The sequence below is a fragment of the Pseudorasbora parva genome, chromosome 12 (assembly GCF_024679245.1).
Source record: "Pseudorasbora parva isolate DD20220531a chromosome 12, ASM2467924v1, whole genome shotgun sequence".
Taxonomy (NCBI): domain Eukaryota; kingdom Metazoa; phylum Chordata; class Actinopteri; order Cypriniformes; family Gobionidae; genus Pseudorasbora; species Pseudorasbora parva.
The window spans coordinates 12,088,042-12,108,889 of record NC_090183.1 but is presented as its reverse complement, the minus strand read 5'-3'; the positions used below and the strand labels follow the sequence as shown (position 1 = coordinate 12,108,889).

At 39.3% G+C, this 20,848-nt stretch overlaps 1 protein-coding gene across 9 annotated transcripts in view; it reads right to left on the bottom strand.

Moving 5' to 3' along the window:
* The window catches only part of kcnh7 (potassium channel, voltage gated eag related subfamily H, member 7), a 92,251-nt gene that overhangs the window by 25,424 nt on the left and 45,979 nt on the right, over positions 1–20,848 (bottom strand). For 6 of the 9 annotated variants that reach the window (XR_010908585.1, XR_010908586.1, XM_067459134.1 and 3 more), the window contains exons 4-7: positions 9,038–9,499; positions 7,119–7,139; positions 6,532–6,555; positions 6,059–6,273 (exon numbers count right to left, since the gene is read on the bottom strand). Coding sequence is in view for 7 of the 9 variants with exons in the window: in XM_067459134.1 (XP_067315235.1) it covers positions 6,059–6,273; positions 6,532–6,555; positions 7,119–7,139; positions 9,038–9,499 (722 nt within the window). In the remaining 2 variants the exon portion in view is untranslated. The remainder of the gene's footprint in view (positions 1–6,058; positions 6,274–6,531; positions 6,556–7,118; positions 7,140–9,037; positions 9,500–20,848) is intronic. The other 3 variants (XM_067459133.1, XM_067459132.1, XM_067459136.1) reach the window with 3 other exon arrangements.

Here is a 20,848-nt window from a genome sequence, read left to right as displayed (position 1 = left end):
GTCATGTTCAAGAAACCAATTTGAAATGCTTTGAGCTTTGTGACATGGTGCATTATCCTGCTGGAAGTAGCCATCAGAGGCAGAGTTCTGCAATGGGTCGGGTACCCGCGGTAAAACGGGTGGATTGTGACATTTATAAAATTCACGGGCGGGGATGCGGGCGGGTAGCAGCGCGGATGAAAAATATGTGCAATATTTCTGTGGCGAGGTGAACAAGAGAGAGAGAGCGAGCGAGACCGGGGCGTGATTGTGAATGAGCGTCACCTGCGAGCCACACCGGTCTCGAATCCTCTGAAGGAGCTCGGAGGCATATAAGGATGAGAGATCACCAGACCTGGATTTGACGTTGAGTTGTGTTTTCATTTTATTATGTGTGTGCGCGTGGCAGATGTCCATGAGGGGTTGCCCACGTAACTTTCGTTTTGTTTGGTTAAAGTCTTTTAAATGTTCGCCGGTTCCCACCTCCTTCTTCCCCCCTCGAACATATTGTCAGGGTATATGCAGGAATCCTGAAGTTAATTTCAATACCTTTTTAAGACTTTTTAAAGACCTTCGCAAAATATTTTAAGACCTCATCGCACTTCAAGTTCTAATCGGCAACAAACCTTCAATAAACAGTGCATATTGCATATCTGTTTCACAACGTATGGAGGGCGACACATTACCTAACTGCGCATTTCGCAAAATACGTCACCCGTAGACAGCGCTCGCCAGGGATGGAAAATACCACTCCATGTTTTTACCAGCCACTGTTTTGTTTTTAACAAATTAATACTACAAGCTCTACAATACTTAAGCAGTTTATTTAATCTCAAGTCTCAATGAAATACTGACATTTTCACAATGATTTGTGGTCTTTTATGGCTTCCAGTTTTATGGTTTTTAGTCCCAAGAATGAAACTATTCGTTTTGGCATCTTTGAAGCGTGTTGACAACATACTGAGCAGAACATTGTGGGATGCACCGAAATCAAAATTCTTGGCCGAAAACAAAAAAAGAAGAAACCAAAGCCGAAAACCGAAAACTAAAATTCAAACTAGAATGTTTAACTCGACCTCACTCATGTGTACATTAAATAATAATGTACATGCCTACTGGCCTGCAGAAAGGTACAGAAATTGAATAAAGTAATCAAATGTAAAATAACTGCATATTTAACCTTTTAAATGAAAGATTAATCCTTATTAAACTTACAAAAGCTATTCAATCAAGAGCATTGTTTAATGTCAAACTAAATATAAGGACATCACTCAGGCAGCAGTAAAGGCTACTGCCCCTTTAAGACCTGATGCAGGGATATGCTCGTCTTTCTCGACTGTGCATACTATACAGTTCAATTAAGGCATATTCAGACTATGTCTGCTAGGATACTCATCAAGATGGACATGTTGACATACTTCTTGTGTGAGCTTGTCCGCTTAAGCGTAAGACTTGAAAGAGAAATCATTATTTGCGCGTTGTGAGACTCGCGCGCGCTCTCGGATCTCAGCGTCAGATCTTCTCTCAGCGCACGCGAGTGATGACGGAGAAAACGACTGGTTATATGCGCACATACGGCAGCACTCGCATGCATTGAACAAAGTTTACAAAGAGGTGAAACAACCCGGTAGGTGAAGCGAGCTTACCCGCCACAACTCTAAATCAGCCGCATTTGGCTGGTGGCGGTGCTAATTTCCATCTCTGGCGCGCGCGCTCCGAGTGGATCTCAGACTGAGCGCCCCGTTGTTTTTTAATACTTTTGGGGATGAAAAGAAATATATTCATAAATACTTTTTGGAGTCAAACTCTTTTGACAAAGCTTGAACAAAATACTTTCAAAATTTAAGACTTTATAAAGCCGTGATAAGACTTTTTAATACTTTATAAGGGTCTTAATTTTCCCAAAATTGATTTATCACCTTTTAAGACTTTTCAAGACCCCGCGGATACCCTGATTGTAGGCTATTACAATTTCTATGTCCAAATTACCATTACACATACACGCAACAACGATATGCCATTTGACCCATCACGTCACCACCACTGCGACATTGAAACTTTTGTTGATGCCTCTCGTAACCCAGAATGAGCGAGCATTGCAGGAGTAGCAATGGATGAAGTAAAAGTAAAAGTAAAAGTTGGTGAGTGGAGTAGCTATATGAAATTGTTGACAACGAGTCTTTAAAGGCACTTTAGCCTGTTTCATTCATAGACCGTAAAAAAATATGGACGACTCGACATCATCCGTTTCCGCTTGGCAGATTTGAAGCTTTCAGGCGGCCTTGCACGGCGCGGACATCTTGGGACCGAGTCTGCGCAGTAGCGATTTCGGGACCGGAGTTGCGCAGTAGAGCGCAGGAAGTAGAGCAGGAAGTACAGTCGCGATATCAAAAGCCCGCCCACACTCTCGCAGATGCAGAACAATTAATAATGTTGGTGTGAAATAAACAGTTATGGAAATGTAGAAATTAAAGCTAAAGCTCTAATCTGCTCCCAAAAATTTCGAAAAAAGTCCGTTAGTGCCTCAGTGACAACTTCACTCAGAGAAGCCGTCAGTCTCAGCTGTCAATCATGACGTCACACCCCCGTTTTTATAGCATCAAATAACTAACTCAAAGTAAACTTATTTTTAAAACGAACACCTGAAATGAAATCATCGTGATGATAACTGCCTTCAGTGACATAAACTAACTTTGGGGAAACATTTTTGAAGTGTCATTTTATTATTTAGTTTGCCTCGCGTCCATTAGAAAACACAGAGGGGCGGCTATACTGGGACCGGTCACCGGGGGGCGATCGAGGCGCGAAAGCTTCAGTAAATGAGAGGGAGACTGCAGGCTTGGTTTCATTAGCCCATTGATGACGCTGTTGTGATTTTGAGAGAAGTGCAGGACACAAAATAAAGCATTTTAATTTGAATTAGGGGTGTCCATGGTTAACCGATTAACCATTAAAAATTGCGTAACCGAGTGAAACATTTTCCTCGGTTAAGTGGCGTCAATGACGTGCTTTGAATTTAGTTGTAATATATTTTTGCACCCCTAGAGACCGCCAGAGCGCTCCCAGACATTTGTAATATATCCACAAGAAGAAGTCATGACCAGCTTTCTAAGCGGGCAAAGAACGTGTGGGAGCACATTAAAAATGAGAGTGACGGGGCAAAATGCAAGTATTGCAATCCAGTGCTTACCACATTTTTCAGGCTATAAGGTGCTCCGGAGTATGAGTCGCATCAGTCAAAAAATGCGTCATGAAGAGGAAAATGACATAAGTCGCACTGGACTATAAGTTGCATTAGGGCAGAAGCAGAGCGGGAGCTGTGCGCGCTGTACATAACGGATCAGAAGAAAGAAAGTTTGAAGTGAGAAACTTGTGAATGACTAGAGAAATGCAGAGGTTACTTTAACTGTAATGAAGAAAAGAAAAAAGCTAATCGCGGACTGCAAGCAAGATGGCCAGAGCTGAAGGGATGAGTCCACAGATGCTTGAACTCTGCCGGGAGAGGCTCAGCCACGCGAGTCAAACGCTGTGTGAATCATTCTCGGCTGCATATTTTACTACATGCCCTAATCATGCAGGCACCCTCGCGGCCACGTGCATTGCTTGTGAACTGGAGCGCACATCTCATCCTAATTTAACGAAACTCAGCGTACGCCTCACAGACATGAAATATATCTTAAGAAAGCTTGAAATGTCTTTTAACAATTTAAAACTAAAAGAAATAGGCTACTCTCTGATTATGTAATCCATGATGTGCATTTCTCTCTATAGGCGCGTTCACTACGGAGATGGCGGTCGTCATATTAATAAACTAAAAATAACACTATGGTTAACCGAGTATTAACCGCTAAGGGCCTCGGTTAACGGTTAATGAAATACTTGAAAACGTGCAGCCCTAATTTGAATGATTTTAGCGTGTGATTTATCGCGGGCATGCGTTGGGTAACGGGCCAAATATTAACGGGTCTGGGTGGGAGCGGATTTAATTTTGACATTTTCACAGGTCATGGGTCGGATCTGGTGCTAAACCTTGCGGGTACAGGCGGGGGTGGGTCTCCAAAAATGGACCTGTGCAGGACTCTGATCAGAGGATTGGTACATGGTGGTCATAGAGGGATTGACATGGTCAGAAACAATGCTCAGGTAGGCCGTGGCATTTAAATGATGCTCAATTGGCACTAAGGAGCCTAAAGTGTGCCAAGAAAACATCCCCTACACCATTTCACCACTACCACCAGCAGCCTGCACAGTGGTAACAAGGCATGAAGGATTCATTTTCTCATTCAGTTTACGCCAAATTCTGACTCTACCATCTGAATGTCTCAACAGAAATCGAGACTCATCAGACCAGGCAACATATTTCCAGTCTTCAGCTGTCCAATTTTGGCGAGCTTGTGCAAATTGTAGCCTCTTTTTCCTATTTGTAGTGGTGATGAGTGGTACCTGGTGCTTCTGCTGTTGTAGCCCATCCGCTTGAAGGTTGTGCATGTTGTGGCTTTACAAATGCTTCGCTGCATACCTCGGTTGTAACGAGTGGTTATTTCAGTCAAAGTTGCTCTTCTGTCAGCTTCAATCAGTCAGCCCATTCTCTTCTGACCTCTAGCATCAACAAGGTATTTTCGGCTACAGGACTGCTGCATACTGGATGTTTTTCCCTTTTCACATCATTCTTTGTAAACCCTAGAAATTGTTGTGCGTGAAAATCTCAGTAACTGAGCAGATTGTGAAATACTCAGACCGGCCCGTCTGGCACCAACAACCATGCCATGCTCAAAATTGCTTAAATCACCTTTCTTTCCCATTCTGACATTCAGTTTGGAGTTCAGGAGATTGTCTTGAATGCATGAATGCACCCCACACCACTAAACCTACCCAATGGAGTATCATATGCACGTAATAACTAATTTTGGCGTATAAATCACACGATAAATACAATACGTGCAATATATATCCGCGCATCTCGAGGAGAAATCAAAACAAATGAGCACCGCTCACACAGAAATTGTGGTAAACATTCAAAATGTGAAGTTTTTATATTTATAACATATGATACAGTTAAACAACATCCCACAACCAAATGTGCTGTTTTTTTGAATACCATCACGATTGAAAAATGAAACTTAATTAACTTAATTAAAATTAACTAACACTTACACTCACTTACATTTTAGATGAAATTGAGTGTTTTTGTTCTATTTCAGCAGCAAAAATAGTTCCAAACAAAAATTCCAAGCAACAAAGTTCCAAACAGCAGAACCATAACGCATCTCACAGCAACAGTGTGTGTTACTGGATGATTCAATGACCTATTCGTAAACGACTGCCTCATTCTTGAATAAATCAGTAGTTTGACTGAATCGTTTGAATTAATAACTCAATGACACATTAAGACTCACCTGCTGCTACCTACTGGTGGTTTAGTTTAATATAGTTTTCAAAATTTATTTTGTTTATTCAAAATTACAAATCTCAAAACAGTATTTAATGCAGTTGTAATTTTTCAGTGTAAATTATTTAATTTAATTGGTAACAGCTCTATAGTGTCTTATTTTCAATTTAATGTATAGATAGAATTTAAGAATATAATATGAACCCTGAAGCATAGCCTATATTTAGAGGAAAAAAGCCCTTTATAAAAGGTAAAAATTCACAAATATGCAAATTTAAAATATATCAAAGCTGATTGAACACTGGTGAGAAAATTGCTTAAGAATACGTTATATTTACAACACATACACAAATCTAACTTTTTTTCTGGACAAGCACATTTTTTACACGGATAAGTGAATGACCGATTTAATTGTCCGAAGGACAAGCACATGAACGTGCTTAATGTCGAGCCCTGATTGAGGATTTCTTAAAAATACTATGTAACAATCTCATCTCGTCTCGTTCTCGTGAACCCGACCTCGTTTATTGTCTCATTTTGTGAGATTAGTGTCTCGTCACACCCCTTGTAAATAGTAAACTTTTACTTGAGTACAGGTTTTGGATACCTCTGGAAGTAATTATTTGTGAGAGCACATTGTTGACTCCATTTAGTTTGGGTGCTGCATTTGTAATAGTAAACATCTCTCACCTGTGTGACCTTGTCTGTGACGTTGTGTGTCCGATCTTTGACCTTTGGTGCAATGATGGTTTTCTCTGAGGAATGCGGAGATGATGCCCGCTTGTCATTGTTTGTCTCTGAGAAGTTCAGAGTGATGAGTGGGATCTTGTTGATGGTGCTGTACTTGGTGAGGTTTGAGTCAGACGTGGAACCCAGAAGGCTGGACTTGATCTGATTAAATGGACCTGAAGCACATACACACAGATTATGAGCATGGTACAACTTTCTCTAATCTAACAGGAGTCAATTTTAGTCGTAGTAACATCAACACTCTTCAGTTTAAGAATCTGCATTTTCAGAACAGTATTATTAAAACCATCACTAACAACAACAACAACAACAACATCTAAGTCAACTGCAAACACAAAATACAAAGACAGCAGACGCACAGACTACAGAGACATGCCAACGATTAAATAAATGAAATTAAGCTCTAGCCATACCCCCAGCCATCCAAGAGCGTGACACTAGCCAATTAGAAAGAGAGCGAAAGAAAGAGGGAAGGGGAGCAGAGAATGATTTTAACATTTGAAAAAGTCAGGAGTTCAAAAGTTAAAGAGAATCTGGTATCATCTCAAGAACTCTGATGTAAACAGATCGTTGAACTGAAATGGTCCACACATTCTTGTAAATCAAAAAGATTTTTGACAAGAATGTTACAAGAATCGAAACAATCCACTCTCCTGTCAAATATATTAACCTTAACTTGAGGGTTTGAAAACCATTTAGGTTCAGAAAGAGAGATTTTGAGAAAGAAAGGGAAGAGAAAGAATATAAAGAGAAAAGAAGCTGCAAAAGCTGAAACTTAGTTCTTAAAAAGTGATTTCTATCACATGCGCTTTCATGTCACGTAAGGCAGTACACATGCAAATTTCTCCTCTGTCCCACGTACACTTTCTTTGTTAGTTGAAAAAAAAAAAAAAATTAAGTATCCTGATTGTAAATTTGATGCATTTTGGGAGCATTCTGTGTTAGCCCGAGCATGCTTCATACATACAGACAGGCAGGCATAGATTAACAGCTCTATTACCTTTAATACTACGCCCATTATCTGAGAGAGCAATAGATCACAGATGGACAGGGTTAAAGGAAGGAAAGACAGTGAAAGGCAGTCAAAACCATCAGTGACAGGACAGATCTATTAGGTTTTTAAATTGTGTGTGAGTAAAAAAAATTTTTCAAGATGTCCACTGAAGAATAGCAGAACCTAAAACACATCTTGTGGAGATGTACAGAGATAAAAAAAAAAAAGTAGGAGAATAAAGACCAAAAAAAAATATTTTGGATGGGGAGGAACTATAAGCATAAAGAATGATTTAGGGTTGATTTAACAATTATGAATAATCAAAGTATTAAATCAAGATGAAATCAATCCAAAAAAACACTGTTTAAATGGCGCATTTGCTTATTTCTGTAGTGACTTTAGAAGGATTACAGCATCTGGATGGATGGTTTATTTTTTATGGCGTCGGAGGATTATATGTTTGTTCAGAGAATTTGACTGCATATTGTTTTGTAAATGAGGCACAGTGTAATGGGAAGTTCGAAAAGGAAATTTTGTTGAAAGATGAAGCAGCCAACTGTATTCGATCTGACAGCAGCTACATCACAAACGCTAAGTAAACAATTTCACAATGCTTCATCTATAAATTACAGTTTTATATAGATATTTTTTCAAAACACTTAATCATGAGAAATAGCAAGTAGCCATTGATACCATTTACAATGCAATTGAAGAACAGCTTCCTTAGACTCTTTATTACTTTTGATATATGTAAATGTGTGCATATTTAATCAAATGGTCTTTTGCATATTAAAATATATATTTTATATGGTACATTTCATTCAGATTAAAAGCAATGAAAATCAGGGTTGTAAATTACTTAAATAATGGTACTTCATTACATATTATTTTGGGGAATTTGTAGATTACTAATGAAACACGCATTTTTACATCACATTTCTATGGAAAAAGCATATTTCTTACCTTAAAATTTATTTCAAAGGCATTAAAGTACAAGCTAGATACAGTATTTCACTGGTCATCATGATGGGAATCTATAATTATCTTAATAAATATACAGCCAATCAAATCTATTTGAATTATAAACTTAATTGGCCTCAGCTATAGTCAATCATCCTTGTGAAGATATATATCTACAGTCACGACAACATTTTAGGCCTTTGACCTAAAGCAATGCTTTTTAATTAAGTTGCCGCTATCGCTGAAGAAGAACGTGACTCGAGTGAAAATATGGTCAGACCATGAACAATGATATTCAAGTGCCAAACAACTATAAAACGATCTGCATTTGAATTTAATGCTCAGTAACACATTTCAGGATATAGGTCAACATTTAATACCTGCTGTGTCCTAGAGCCTTACAAAGTCAAGGCATTGAGAAATGTATTAATTATAAGAAAATTGGCCCCGTCTCTTGATTTCATCAGTCAATTTCAAGGGCTAAGAAAATAGATTACTTTTTACTTGTAAATATTTAAGTATAATTAAATGTGGAAACCTTAATTTGACAAGTATATTTTTAGCTAGTTTGACACTGCACCCAGACCGAAGTATAATTATCAGTACTTTTTACACTCAAGGAAATATCTTACCCTATTCATATCTAGAACCTTCTTTTTTCATTTTAAAACATTAATAGCAGCATGCATATATATGATGATATAATTGTAGTGAAAATTACAAAGGACATAAATTACAATGGATATAATAAGATCAACATATGTGAGTGGGAGGTCCCCACAAAGATGAGTAAGCAATGTGCGTATATATGTGCTGTATGTTTGGCTGTTCTTAATTTCTCCTTCCAGTTCATTAATTGATGTGATTTTGCCAAATCAAGTCATTTTAACAGAACCACAAACTAAATGTGGTTGTGTAAAAATTCTTGAAAGCTCATGCTTGTGTATTTAGAAACATGTGCATACCTTCACTAGCATGGCGATCACGATACGTCCTCTGTGTGTGCGTGCTGAGTCCTTCTAAATCTTGTGTAGATGATGCTCTCCTAAATGTGCACATACTGGCCTGTGATGCCCTTCTGGATGCAGTTGCCAAAGGCTCCTGGGGGTCCATCCGTTCCCAGGGGCCCAGTGGAGATGAGTGATCCTGTGGCCCCGAGATCGGCGAGCATGACCCCAGATAGCTCTGGCCAATCAGAGCGCGGGTGTCGTTTCCGTAGGAGGGGCTACAGCTCTCGCCGGTGGGTGGATGGAGTTCACGCGGAGAAAGGGAAAGGGAGAGAGATGATGAGCAGGAAGAGTGTTTCTCATTCTGATCAGCCGAATGGATGGTCACCTCATCCGGGTCTTCTTGGGGGAGGGATTGCTTACTCACTCCCAGCATACTTAGTGGCGCAGGCAGACGAAAACGGAAGAAACGTCCTTTCTCTACAACAAAAGTGAAAGAGCAGTGTTCAGCGGCGGTAACAAGAAAGAGGCATTATTTTATTATATTGTATAAAATGTAAAAAAACAAAACAAAACATGTATGTCCTTTTGGAGGGTTAGAAATTAACTGGGCTTAGGGCAAAACTGCCACCAAAATGAAAATAAGGGATCCTGTACAATTAAAGGACTCTGTCAGAATAAATGTATTTTAAAATGAAAACTACCACTATGGTCCACTACCACACAACTACCACTATAGACCGCAGTCCACACAACTACCACTATGGTCCACTACCACACAACTACCACTATGGACCGCACTCCACACAACTACCACTATGGACCGCACTCCACACAACTACCACTATGGACCGCAGTCCACACAACTACCACTATGGACCGCAGTCCACACAACTACCACTATGGACCGCAGTCCACACAACTACCACTATGGTCCACTACCACACAACTACCACTATGGACCGCAGTCCACACAACTACCACTATGGTCCACTACTACACAACTACCACTATGGACTGCACTTCACACAACTACCACTATGGACTGCAATTCACACAACTACCACTATGGACCGCAGTCCACACAACTACCACTATGGACCGCACTCCACACAACTACCACTATGGACCGCAGTCCACACAACTACCACTATGGACCGCAGTCCACACAACTACCACTATGGACCGCAGTCCACACAACTACCACTATGGTCGCTTCAAAAAGTTCATAAAGAGATCGTAAATCTAATCCATATAAATCAAACGTTTTAGTCCAAATTTTCTGAAGAGACTGGATTGCTTCATAAACAGATTGAATTTAGGCTTTTAATCACATTGATCAGTGAACATAAGCAAAAGCTCAACCGAACTTGTTTAATGCGTGAGAACAAAATACACTGCATCTTGCAGAAGCTCAAACGTGCTGCATTACACATGAGAATGAACCTCACTGGTTCTCATACGCAAGCAAGCATGCTTGAACTTCCGTTTACCATATCTGATGTGTGCGGTGACCAGAGGTATGGGTGGACAATGTGGGCCCGTTGCTACATAAATATGAAGAATATATTAATCATCATAAATCACTTAAAGTCATGTGGCCCACTAGGGGGAAAAACTCTAATCGCATGCGCAGCCTCAGTGTAGCAGTCTATAAATAAAAAAGGGCCTTGTCAATTTTAAAATGTTTGAGATGTTTAATCAAGTCAAATGAGATGGGATTTACATCGAAAACATCGCAGTTTTCAACATATCAGATAAGAGCGAATGTTACTTGTAACCTATCTGTTTGAAAATGCATTTAGTTCACATGCATTATTTTACACAATGGTGATTAAAGGGTTAGTTCACCCAAAAATGAAATTTCTTTCATTAATGACTTGTCCCACACCCATAAGACCTCCGTTCATCCTCGGAACACACACTCAAAAAAATGACTTTGTGGCACTGTTCCTTTTACCCAAATATTTTTTGTTAAAATAACACATATTAATAAACCGTACTACATGCAGATAAGCAGATTAAGCCTGCTAGCATATGAATGCATTGCAACACATTCAGTTTACTTAACATTAACGTTACACATCATGTTAAGAGTTCATTTTCTGGTTAATCTGTTTATCTGCGCACAGCCTGTGGTTTATTAATAAGAATTTGATCTTGTAATATTACCCTCTCAGTATTATTAGCCACCTTAAGCATTTATGGGAGGAAAATGCTTAGAAATTACACCATATATATATATATATATATATATATATATATATATATATATATATATATATATATATATATATATATATATATATAAAATGTGTAATTTCTAAGCATTTTCCGTCCCATAAATATGTATTATATATCATATATATATATGAATGAATGACAGTATGTTTTTCATCATGGCTTTTCCAGTTCATCCGTACCTATGGTGAAATGAAGAAATGTCACTACTTCATTGATAGAGGCTAAGGTAAGTGAAGCACTCTATTGCTTTTTAAGATTTTTAAAAAGTAGTAATATTTTTGCTGACTTTTGTTACAATCTATGGTTTGGCACAATGATAGTATTTAGCCTAAAGTTTTATGAATTGTGCTACAGTACGTATTGCACTGATATAGTATTAGCTGTGAGCAGACTGTATCAATTAGTGCATTAGAAAAATTGTTAATTACAGATCAATTATTTTGCACTCCTTACATAAATTAGGAAATTAATTTCACTACAACCAAGTTTTATCAAACTGTGGTCAAATATTACTTTAATCTGTCTAATGAGAGTGCGTTTTAACGAGCAGTGAATGTTGATTAACCATCTGGGGTCATCAACGATACTTGACAGTAAATGGGTTAATATATATATATTGTGTGTGTGTGTGTGTGTGTGTGTGTGTGTGTGTGTGTGTGTGTGTGTGTGTGTGTGTGTGTGTAAAATTTGGTGCAAAATGCAGTTTCATCAGTTTTCCTAAATTAGATCGTTCGAATGTTTTACACAATTACATGTGGTAGAGAGCTGAATGTAAAGGCTATATTTTGTTAATGTTCTTATTTGTATCTTTAGACTGATGACATTGAAGTGAAGAGAGAATGCATAATCGAATCTCTCGGTGTCTACCTGAATGAAGACCCTAGCAGTCTGATTTGGGAGTATATTGTGAGTATATGTGCTTTTTAAATGTTTTCTGCATTTTCCAGCATGCTAAATGCTTTGTTAAAGTTAATACACAAGAATTTAAGAGTATTATATTCTTTTTAAATGTCCCCTCTAGGATGCAGACATTGCCAGCACTGAGGAGGCGATCCAGAAGACAGTGATGGGAATTTATGTAATAAGACTTGAAGGTGCAATACATAGAAGACAGCCCAGCAGATGTCGGAGTGGTGTTAGAGGGTCAACATTTCTTCAGGATCTTAGCAGTGTCCCATATGCAACAGCCATGACTGATATATGGACTGAACTTGAGCTACCCTCCTGAACTCAGGTACACATTCAATGTACTGCAAAAGTTAGTTCTGGAGCTGGATGTCAACAAGTTTTCCAATAAAGTGCAACACTGAAGACCAAGCTGTTAAACACTGAAGACCAAGCTCTTCTCTGATATGTTTGCGTAAGGACTTCCTGGAATGCCAAAATGTTAATGTAACTGTCTAAATTTTGTAAAAATAATTTAAAGGGTTAGTTCACCCAAAAATGAAAATAATGTAATTTAATTACTTACCCTTATGATGTTCCAGACCCGTAAGACCTTTGTTCATCATTGAACACAAATGAAGATATTTTTGTTGAAATCCAATGGCTCAGAAAGGCTTCCACTGGCAGCAATGACATTTCCTCTCTCAAAACCCATAAAAGTTACTAAAGACGTCAGCGATTTTTAAAACCCCGCGATCCGAACCGCTGAATCGATCCGCTAATTCATAACACTCCGAAGCTTCAGGAAGAAATGTTTTCGGCCGTCACGTAGTTATTTAGGGGTTTTTTTTGCGCACAAAAACTCTTCTCGTTGCTTCCTAAAATTATTGTAGAGCCACTGTAGTGATATGGGCGTTGTAAAGACATATTTAGTGCCTTTTATGGGTCTTGAGAGAGGAAATGACATTGTGGCCAATGGAGGCCTTTCTGAGCCATCGGATTTCAACACTAATATCTTCATTTGTGTCTGAAGAGGAACAAAGGTCTTAGAGGTCTGGAACGGCATCAGGGTGAGTAATAAATTACATTATTTTCATATTTGGGTGAACTAACCCTTTAATTTAATTGTATTTATCCTTTACCAAGTTTTATAGAGGGTATTTATTATTTTATTTTTTTACTTTCAGTGACTTTGCTGAAGAATGACTCGACTCTTAACAGTATGACGTTGTAAAAGTCATTTAGCTAATGTTAATGCATTTGCACAGGTGTCTTGAATGTAATTGCAACCCTTTAACAAATACAGTTTGATTCTTTGTTACGCATCTTGACTTTTTTATGACTCTAGAAGACAAACACACACAAACAAAATGCTGATTTGAATGGCATAACTTTAAATAGAAAACATTGAGTTAAAGTAACAAAAACTAATTGGATGGAACCACTGTCCATAATATAAATGAGTTATTTGAGACAAATCTCCTTGTGTTGGTTGAGTGAAACATATTTAGCCAGTTTTAAATGAACTAAATCAAGTTCACTGAACTTAAAAGGTTTAAGTTACATGGAAGCAATACCATTGATTTGGTTGGACAGTACAATTTCACTTAGATTCTCTCTCATTCAATTGTGTTGTCACAACACAAGGAGCTTGCATAGATTCAAAAAAATCTATTAATGTTAATAAAACATAATTAGCTTGTGTGGAACCACTGTCCATAATTATATTAAGTAAGTTTAAAGAGAATTTTTTTTGAGTGCAGTTTAAGATATTTTAGATATAGTCCGAGGGCTTTTTGTTTCCTTTGAATGTAAGTGTATGCCCACTTGATGTCCATGTCCAGAAGGAAATGAAAACATCATCAAAGTAGTCCATGGGCCCTATTTTAACGATCTGAAACGCAAGTGTCAAAGCCCGAAGCGCAAGTAACTTTGTGGGCGGGTCTTGACGCTGTTGCTATTTTCCCGGCGGGATAAATTGCTCTTGCGCCCGGCGCAAATCTAAAATGGGTTGGTCTGAAGTAGCTTCATTATTCATAGGTGTGGTTTGGGCGTAACGTGAATAAACCAATCAGAGCATCATCCAACATTTCCTTTAAAAGCAGGTGCGCAAGTTCCATTATGGATTGCTATTATTATGGCGTATTTACCAGGCGCACGCCAGGAGTGGTTAACAGCCGACGTGACTGATGTTCTTGTAAGAGCAGCCCTTACGAAACAAAAATATATTGCAGTATATTGGAAAATTTCATGCAATACATTAGGCAATATATTCACATATATGGGAATATATATTTATATTTTTCAATATATTGCAATGTATTGAAAGCGGCCATCATTTGTATATTTTGCAATATATTACATGAATATATAATATATTTTATAATACCATCAATATATTATTTCATATATTTACAATATATTAAAATATATTTCAATTAATATATTGGTAAATATATCTTCCTTTCGTAAGGGAGTGAAAGACAAAAATAGCGTCTGTTAAACAGTTTTTTCAGTTCAGTCGATTTTTTTTTTTTTCCTGGTTCTTGACGGACAAACTAATTTGTCAGATGTCCTTATATACATATATGTCTTGCCACTATTGGGCAAACAGGTCTGATCCTTAATTACTACAATTAGCCTGAATAATTTGTAAGCTAGTTTTATTCCTATTTTTTCACATCTTCATGGCACACCACAATGTGTTAATATTTTTTTTAGTGTAACAATTTATGATTTCCAAAAATAACTGTTGCATCTGTGCAATGTGCGTTGTGCAGGCTATACATTATGGTCAAGCATGCGCCCTTAAAATAGCATAATGAACAACGCGCCACTGACTTTAGACTAGGTTTTTTCTGGTCAGAGGCGCAACTGTTTAATGGAACAGCAAAATAGCACCAGGGATTGTTTGCGCCGGAACACGCCTCCTTTTTTTGCGCTGAACCGCCCAGGGAGCAAGTTCATTCACTAGTTTAGCAACGTGCTTCTGTGGAGGGAAAAGCGCGCTTTGCGCGGGTGCAAAATAGGAATGACACATGCGTCGGTGTACAAAGTCAATTGCGCTGGGTGCAAGATAGGGCCCCATATGTGACATCAGTTGGTTAGTTAGACTCTTTTGAAGCGTCAACAATACATTTTGGTCCAAAAATAACAAAAAATACGACATTATTCAGCACTGTCTTATCTTCCTCGTTTGTTTTCAAACGTCAAATAACGATTCAAACGTTTGTGAATCAGCGTATTGATTCGTGATTCATATCGCCAATGTCACATGATTTCAGCAGTTTGCCACGCAATCCGAATCATGATTCATAACCGTTTGATTCTTTATTTGAGGTTTGAAAACAAACGAGTATCATTTTGCCAAAGGAAAAAACACACACACAAAAACAGGTGGGCGGGCAAAAGGTTGAGGCGGGGCAATTCTTAATAGACTTTTCACTAATTTCCCTCCACTTCTGCAGCTTCTTAGCTGCATTCACTCATTTTCCAGTCATCTTGAATGTTATTGAAAATACTTTGGGAAAGCGTCACATAAGCTGACTTCATAAATTTATGTTGATTTCCTAAAATTTCTCACCATTATGGTGATCAGTGTTCCCTTTGGTTGGGCACTTGGAACTTAATTTATATTACTATAAATCTCTTCCTATTGATGGAGCGATGCAACACAGAATCACAGTATATACACATGCATATATAAATACATCTACACATATAGATAAAAATGTAATACCAATTAATGATCTTTTAACATTTTATTGCTAACGCTTCTGACAAATTTTTAATTGTGTTGATATAATGCCTCTATATTTGTAACAATATCCAACAATTGACCATGCTTGAGTCACATACAGACTTCAACATTCAGCATGCAAAACACAACAATGGTAACATTTTTATTTTTAACACTTAAGACCATTACAAGTTCATTTGCTGTCATTATTGGGGTTATACTGACAAAAGACAGCAAATAAAATGGTAAAATAAAGGCAAAAATAATAAAACTGAGTTATGATTGCCCTGTGATTAATTAATTTATGCTGCAATGCATTCTGGGTGTACACTTCCTCAGCTCACTGATAGAATTATGTTGACTTGAATGGTTTAAGTAAGCACAACTTGATGCTTACTTGAGAATTTTAAGGCAATCAGTTTCCACACATTCTCCTAGTAAAATGAACAAGCAGACATTAAAAGAACTAGTTAAAACAACTTTTTTGTTTGAGTTCTGCTTACAAACCCTTTTTTGTAAGTTCTGCTTACAAACATCCCTTTGAAGTCATCACCGACCATCGTAACCTAGAATACCTTCAAGACGCCAAACGGCTGAATCATCGTCAGCCCCGCTTGGCCCTCTTCTTCACCAGATTCAATTTCAAGGTGACATACCGTCCAGGGAACTAGAACAACTGGGTGGATGGCCTTTCTCGTCTCCACCAAGCCTACACTGTGTAACTTTTTTAGTTTATTCTTAGCTAAAAACACTTAGTTCTTTTAAAAATATATGTGCTCATTAATGTATATTTACTTCTTTCAAGTTATAAAGTATTCTCATAAGTTTATAATATGCCATTGAAAATACATACGGGTGAGGGGTTCGAATGCCGGTCGCCATGTTGCCCCTCCATCTTAAAAGTACATTAGCCAAAGAGGGACATATCCATAAATTCAAGCTTTGCCTTTCGCGTTTTAACACTCGATGGCAGTCATGAACGAGGTTGAACTAGAAGCCATGTTAATCTTGGACTAAATCGGCCACTGTAGGAGTTAAAATGAAATCAGAATTGAGAGGAATAGAAACTATTATTCCCTGGATGGTCATATACCTTTTCACCGCTAGATGGGGGAAAATATCACACAGTGTAGCTTTAAGAATATAAAGGGAGTTTTTACACTGGCAGGTTAATTCAAAGCAGAGCACAGTTCGTATGTAAAATTGGTAATGTGAAAACTGTCATGCGGACCCGAGCGCACCAGAAACACACCATACCTGGAGAAGGTCCATATTCCACAAGTAGGAATATAGTGCGGCCCCTTTAAGAGATCTGCATTCCCTGTTGAACTGCCGGTATTTTGTGTGTGTGCCGAGATTCACTAGAACAGTGTGAGTAACACCGACTCGGGAGAGCGCTTGTTCAGAAAAGTAACCTGTGCATTAGTTTTAGCCGATTGTAATGCATTTAGTTCAATAAAACACGTTTACTGTAAGTGGTGATGTGTTAATGATTTACCTCAGAATGAGCGAGAGTGAGCTTCAGTGCATCGCGCTCGGACTGCAGAGAATGTGCTTAGTGAAAAAACACACTTTTCTTTCTTATAGACCTGGAGTCTAATAAAAGTTAAACAGAAAATATGGTAGCTTGTAGGCAATGCACTTATGGTTTAGAATAGTAATGTTAATGTCAACCCTTTTCTTTCTCTATTAATGTTTGCTGCTGCATCCTTTGCTTTTATGACTGCTTGCTCTCACTTTTTTTAACTACGGGCTATGCCATGGATCAAACAGAAAATGCACACTGCGTTAACGCACGTTAATACATTTAGTGCCGTTAAAATGAATTTGCGTTAACGCGTTATTAACTTTGACAGCCGTGATTGTAACATTTTATTTATTCAGGTGATTCAAGCAGAATTTTCAGCATCATACTCCAGTCCTAAGTGTCACATGATTCTTCAGAAATCATTCTAATGCTGTATTTTTCAAACATTTGTTTTACTCTAATTTCCATAATTGGAGCTCTAGTCCATAAAATGAAAGGAGATATCAAGCTCCTGAAAGGACAAATACTATAACAACTAGGAAGGCACCATAAAAACAGTCTAAGTCTTTGAAAGTCTTATAGGTTTGGAGTGACATGAGGGTGAGTAAATGATTTCAGAATTTTAGAACAATAGGGCTCTTTTTAGGTCTCAGCCATTAGCTGGGGGGGGGGGGGCAGCAAAACTAACAATACATTCAAATATATGGTGCAAACCACAACATGACAGTAGTTGTCAACCAAAGTTACTCTGATGGGGTCTATCCAGCAAAGCATCTGCAACCACACTGTGAATCTTTAAAAAGAACTGCCTGAATGTTGAACAAGCAGAAATGGAGGGAAAACTGGGAGAAGGTGAGATGAAACATGGATTAAATTTGAGTTCTCTCTCAGTCTCTTTCTCCTCTGGAGAGCAAGACAGCCCTAGGACTCTAACATGGATCTCATTACACAAGCTTCATACCAAAAAAATAAAATAAAATACAGCTAAATTATTTATGGACCAGTGAGACCAGCTTAATCAAATATATTATTGACAATACCACAACACTGGGTGTAGGAGAACTTCTTGAAGGCTTGATGCCAAACAAAAACATTGGTGTCCTAGGAAAGCTCATGCACATCCATTTCTGTTGTATTTGTGTTGTTGACGTATCAGTTCAAGCAGCACCAGCAGTTTTGTGCAGTCTGATGCTACGTCTAATCTGAAAAGATTTGAAAATACATCTTTTCTCTACATTTTAGCCTTTGTCTACACAGACTGCATTTGTCCTGTGAAAACAGCTTTTTGAAGACACTCTCCCAAGTAGATCAATTTGAAACCATTTTCACATTGTAGTGTGGACCATGAAAATTAAAGTACTTGAAAATAATTACGCAATTTTATGTTTATACCAGTATGTGCCTAGCCTGGGAAAACCCAAAAAACTTCCTGCAAATTTAGATGTGCTCTGCAAGTAGTCTGTCAAAGAGCTCATTCAAACCTATTTCCAATCCTTTGAAACCGCAGCACCAATCAGAAATGTTGGGGCGGGCTTATACGATGACGACAGCAGCGCAGCAACGGTGAAGCAGGATGCCGTTGTGGAATATCCAAATATCACTCATTCGGATCAGCTATTGGGTCTGTTTTAAGCAATTTAAACTCTTCCTTTTCGTAAAACCCGAGCAAAGAACAACACTCGGCTACCAGATGTGGATTACAACGTGTCACGCCCTCACAGCCATCAGACACTGCCACACCCACTCGTTCTCCATCACCGGCATTCTGACCGCCTGTGCACCATCACCAGCAACATTACATAAGCACTCCTCACCTTCACACTCACTGTCTGGTCTTGCACCAATCCACCCGTGACTACCTGTCCTTCATAGAAGCCCTCACCTGTACCTTCTTCATCCTTATCATCATCGTCATCTTTGTCTTCACCATCATCATCATCTTCACCATCATCGTCCTTCGTCTGAGTGTCACCAACCCTCTAAGTATCACCTGTGTCTGTAAACCTCTGATAATAAACATTGCACTTGCACTAATCCATCTGTGTCCTCGTCTGTGTCTGACATCTGCATGAGGAAACCATCACGTTCATGGTGCTGGAGGAGTCAACCGCGGACATCATCCTGGGACGCCCCTGGCTTATATTACACCAGCCGGAGAGATCCTGCAATGGGGTGAGAATTGCTTTGATCTTTGTTGCATTTATCGTCCTCGCCGAAAAAAGGTCCATCATCATCGTCAGTTCCTTCATCATTATCTGTCCAGTCCACCTTAGTAGAGAGTCTTGAAACTCAAGTCAACGTGGCCATTCCCCCAGCTTACCGGGCGTTCCAGGATGTCTTCAGTAAACGGTTGCCGCCCAAACTACCACCCAATCAGCCATGGGACTGCGCCATCGACCTCCTGCCTGGAAATACTCTACCCAACGTCTACCCTCTGTCCATCCCGGAACAGAAGGCCATGGAGGAGTACTAGCACAAAGCGCTACAACAAGGGTTCATCCGTCCATAGACCTCCCCTGCCGCTTCAAGCTTTTTCTTCGTGGCCAAGAAGAACGGAGGCTTGCGGCCGTCTATCGACTACACTCACCTTAATTCTCAGACTGTCAAGTTTAGTTATCCTCTTCCTCTGTCCCATCCACCCTAGAACAGCTCCGTGGGGCCACCATCTTCTCCAAACTCGATCTCAGAAGTGCCTACAACCTCATTTGCATTCGCAAGGGAGACGAGTGGAAGACAGCCTTCATCACTCCCTCAGGTCACTATGAATATTGGGTGATGCCGTATGGGCGGTCCAACTCACCCTCCGTCTTCCAAAATTACATGAATGAGGTATTTCGTGAATTCTTAAACAAGTTCGTCATCGTCTATATCGACGATATCCTCATCTATTCTAGTGACCTGAGGGAGCATGAAGAGCATGTCTGTCAAGTCCTGCAAAAGCTCAGAGACCATCACCTTTATCTCAATCTCGAGAAGTTCCACGTCTCCACTGTCCAGTTTCTTGGGTACATCATAGACAACCATGGAGTCAAGATGGACCAGAGGAAGGTGGATACCATCACTCATTGTGGCCTCAGCCCACCACCAAAGAGCTGCAGCGCTTCCTGGGATTCGCCAACTTCTACCTCCGCTTCATAAAGAATTACAGCTAGCTCAGCTCCTCACTCACCTCTCTGCTCCAAAACCGCCCAAGTCACTGTCCTGGGTTCCATCGGCCACAGAGGCCTTCCACCAGTAGAAGAACGCCTTCCAGTCCGCTCTGATCCTGGTCCACCCCAATCCTCATCTCCCGTCTATCGTCGAAGTGGACACCGGGGTCGGAGCGGTTCTGTCTCAGCGGCAGGGCACACCCTCACGTATCCATCCATGTGCCTTCTTCTCCAAGAAGCTATCCCCAGCGACGCAGAATTATGACATTGGCAACCGGGAGCTC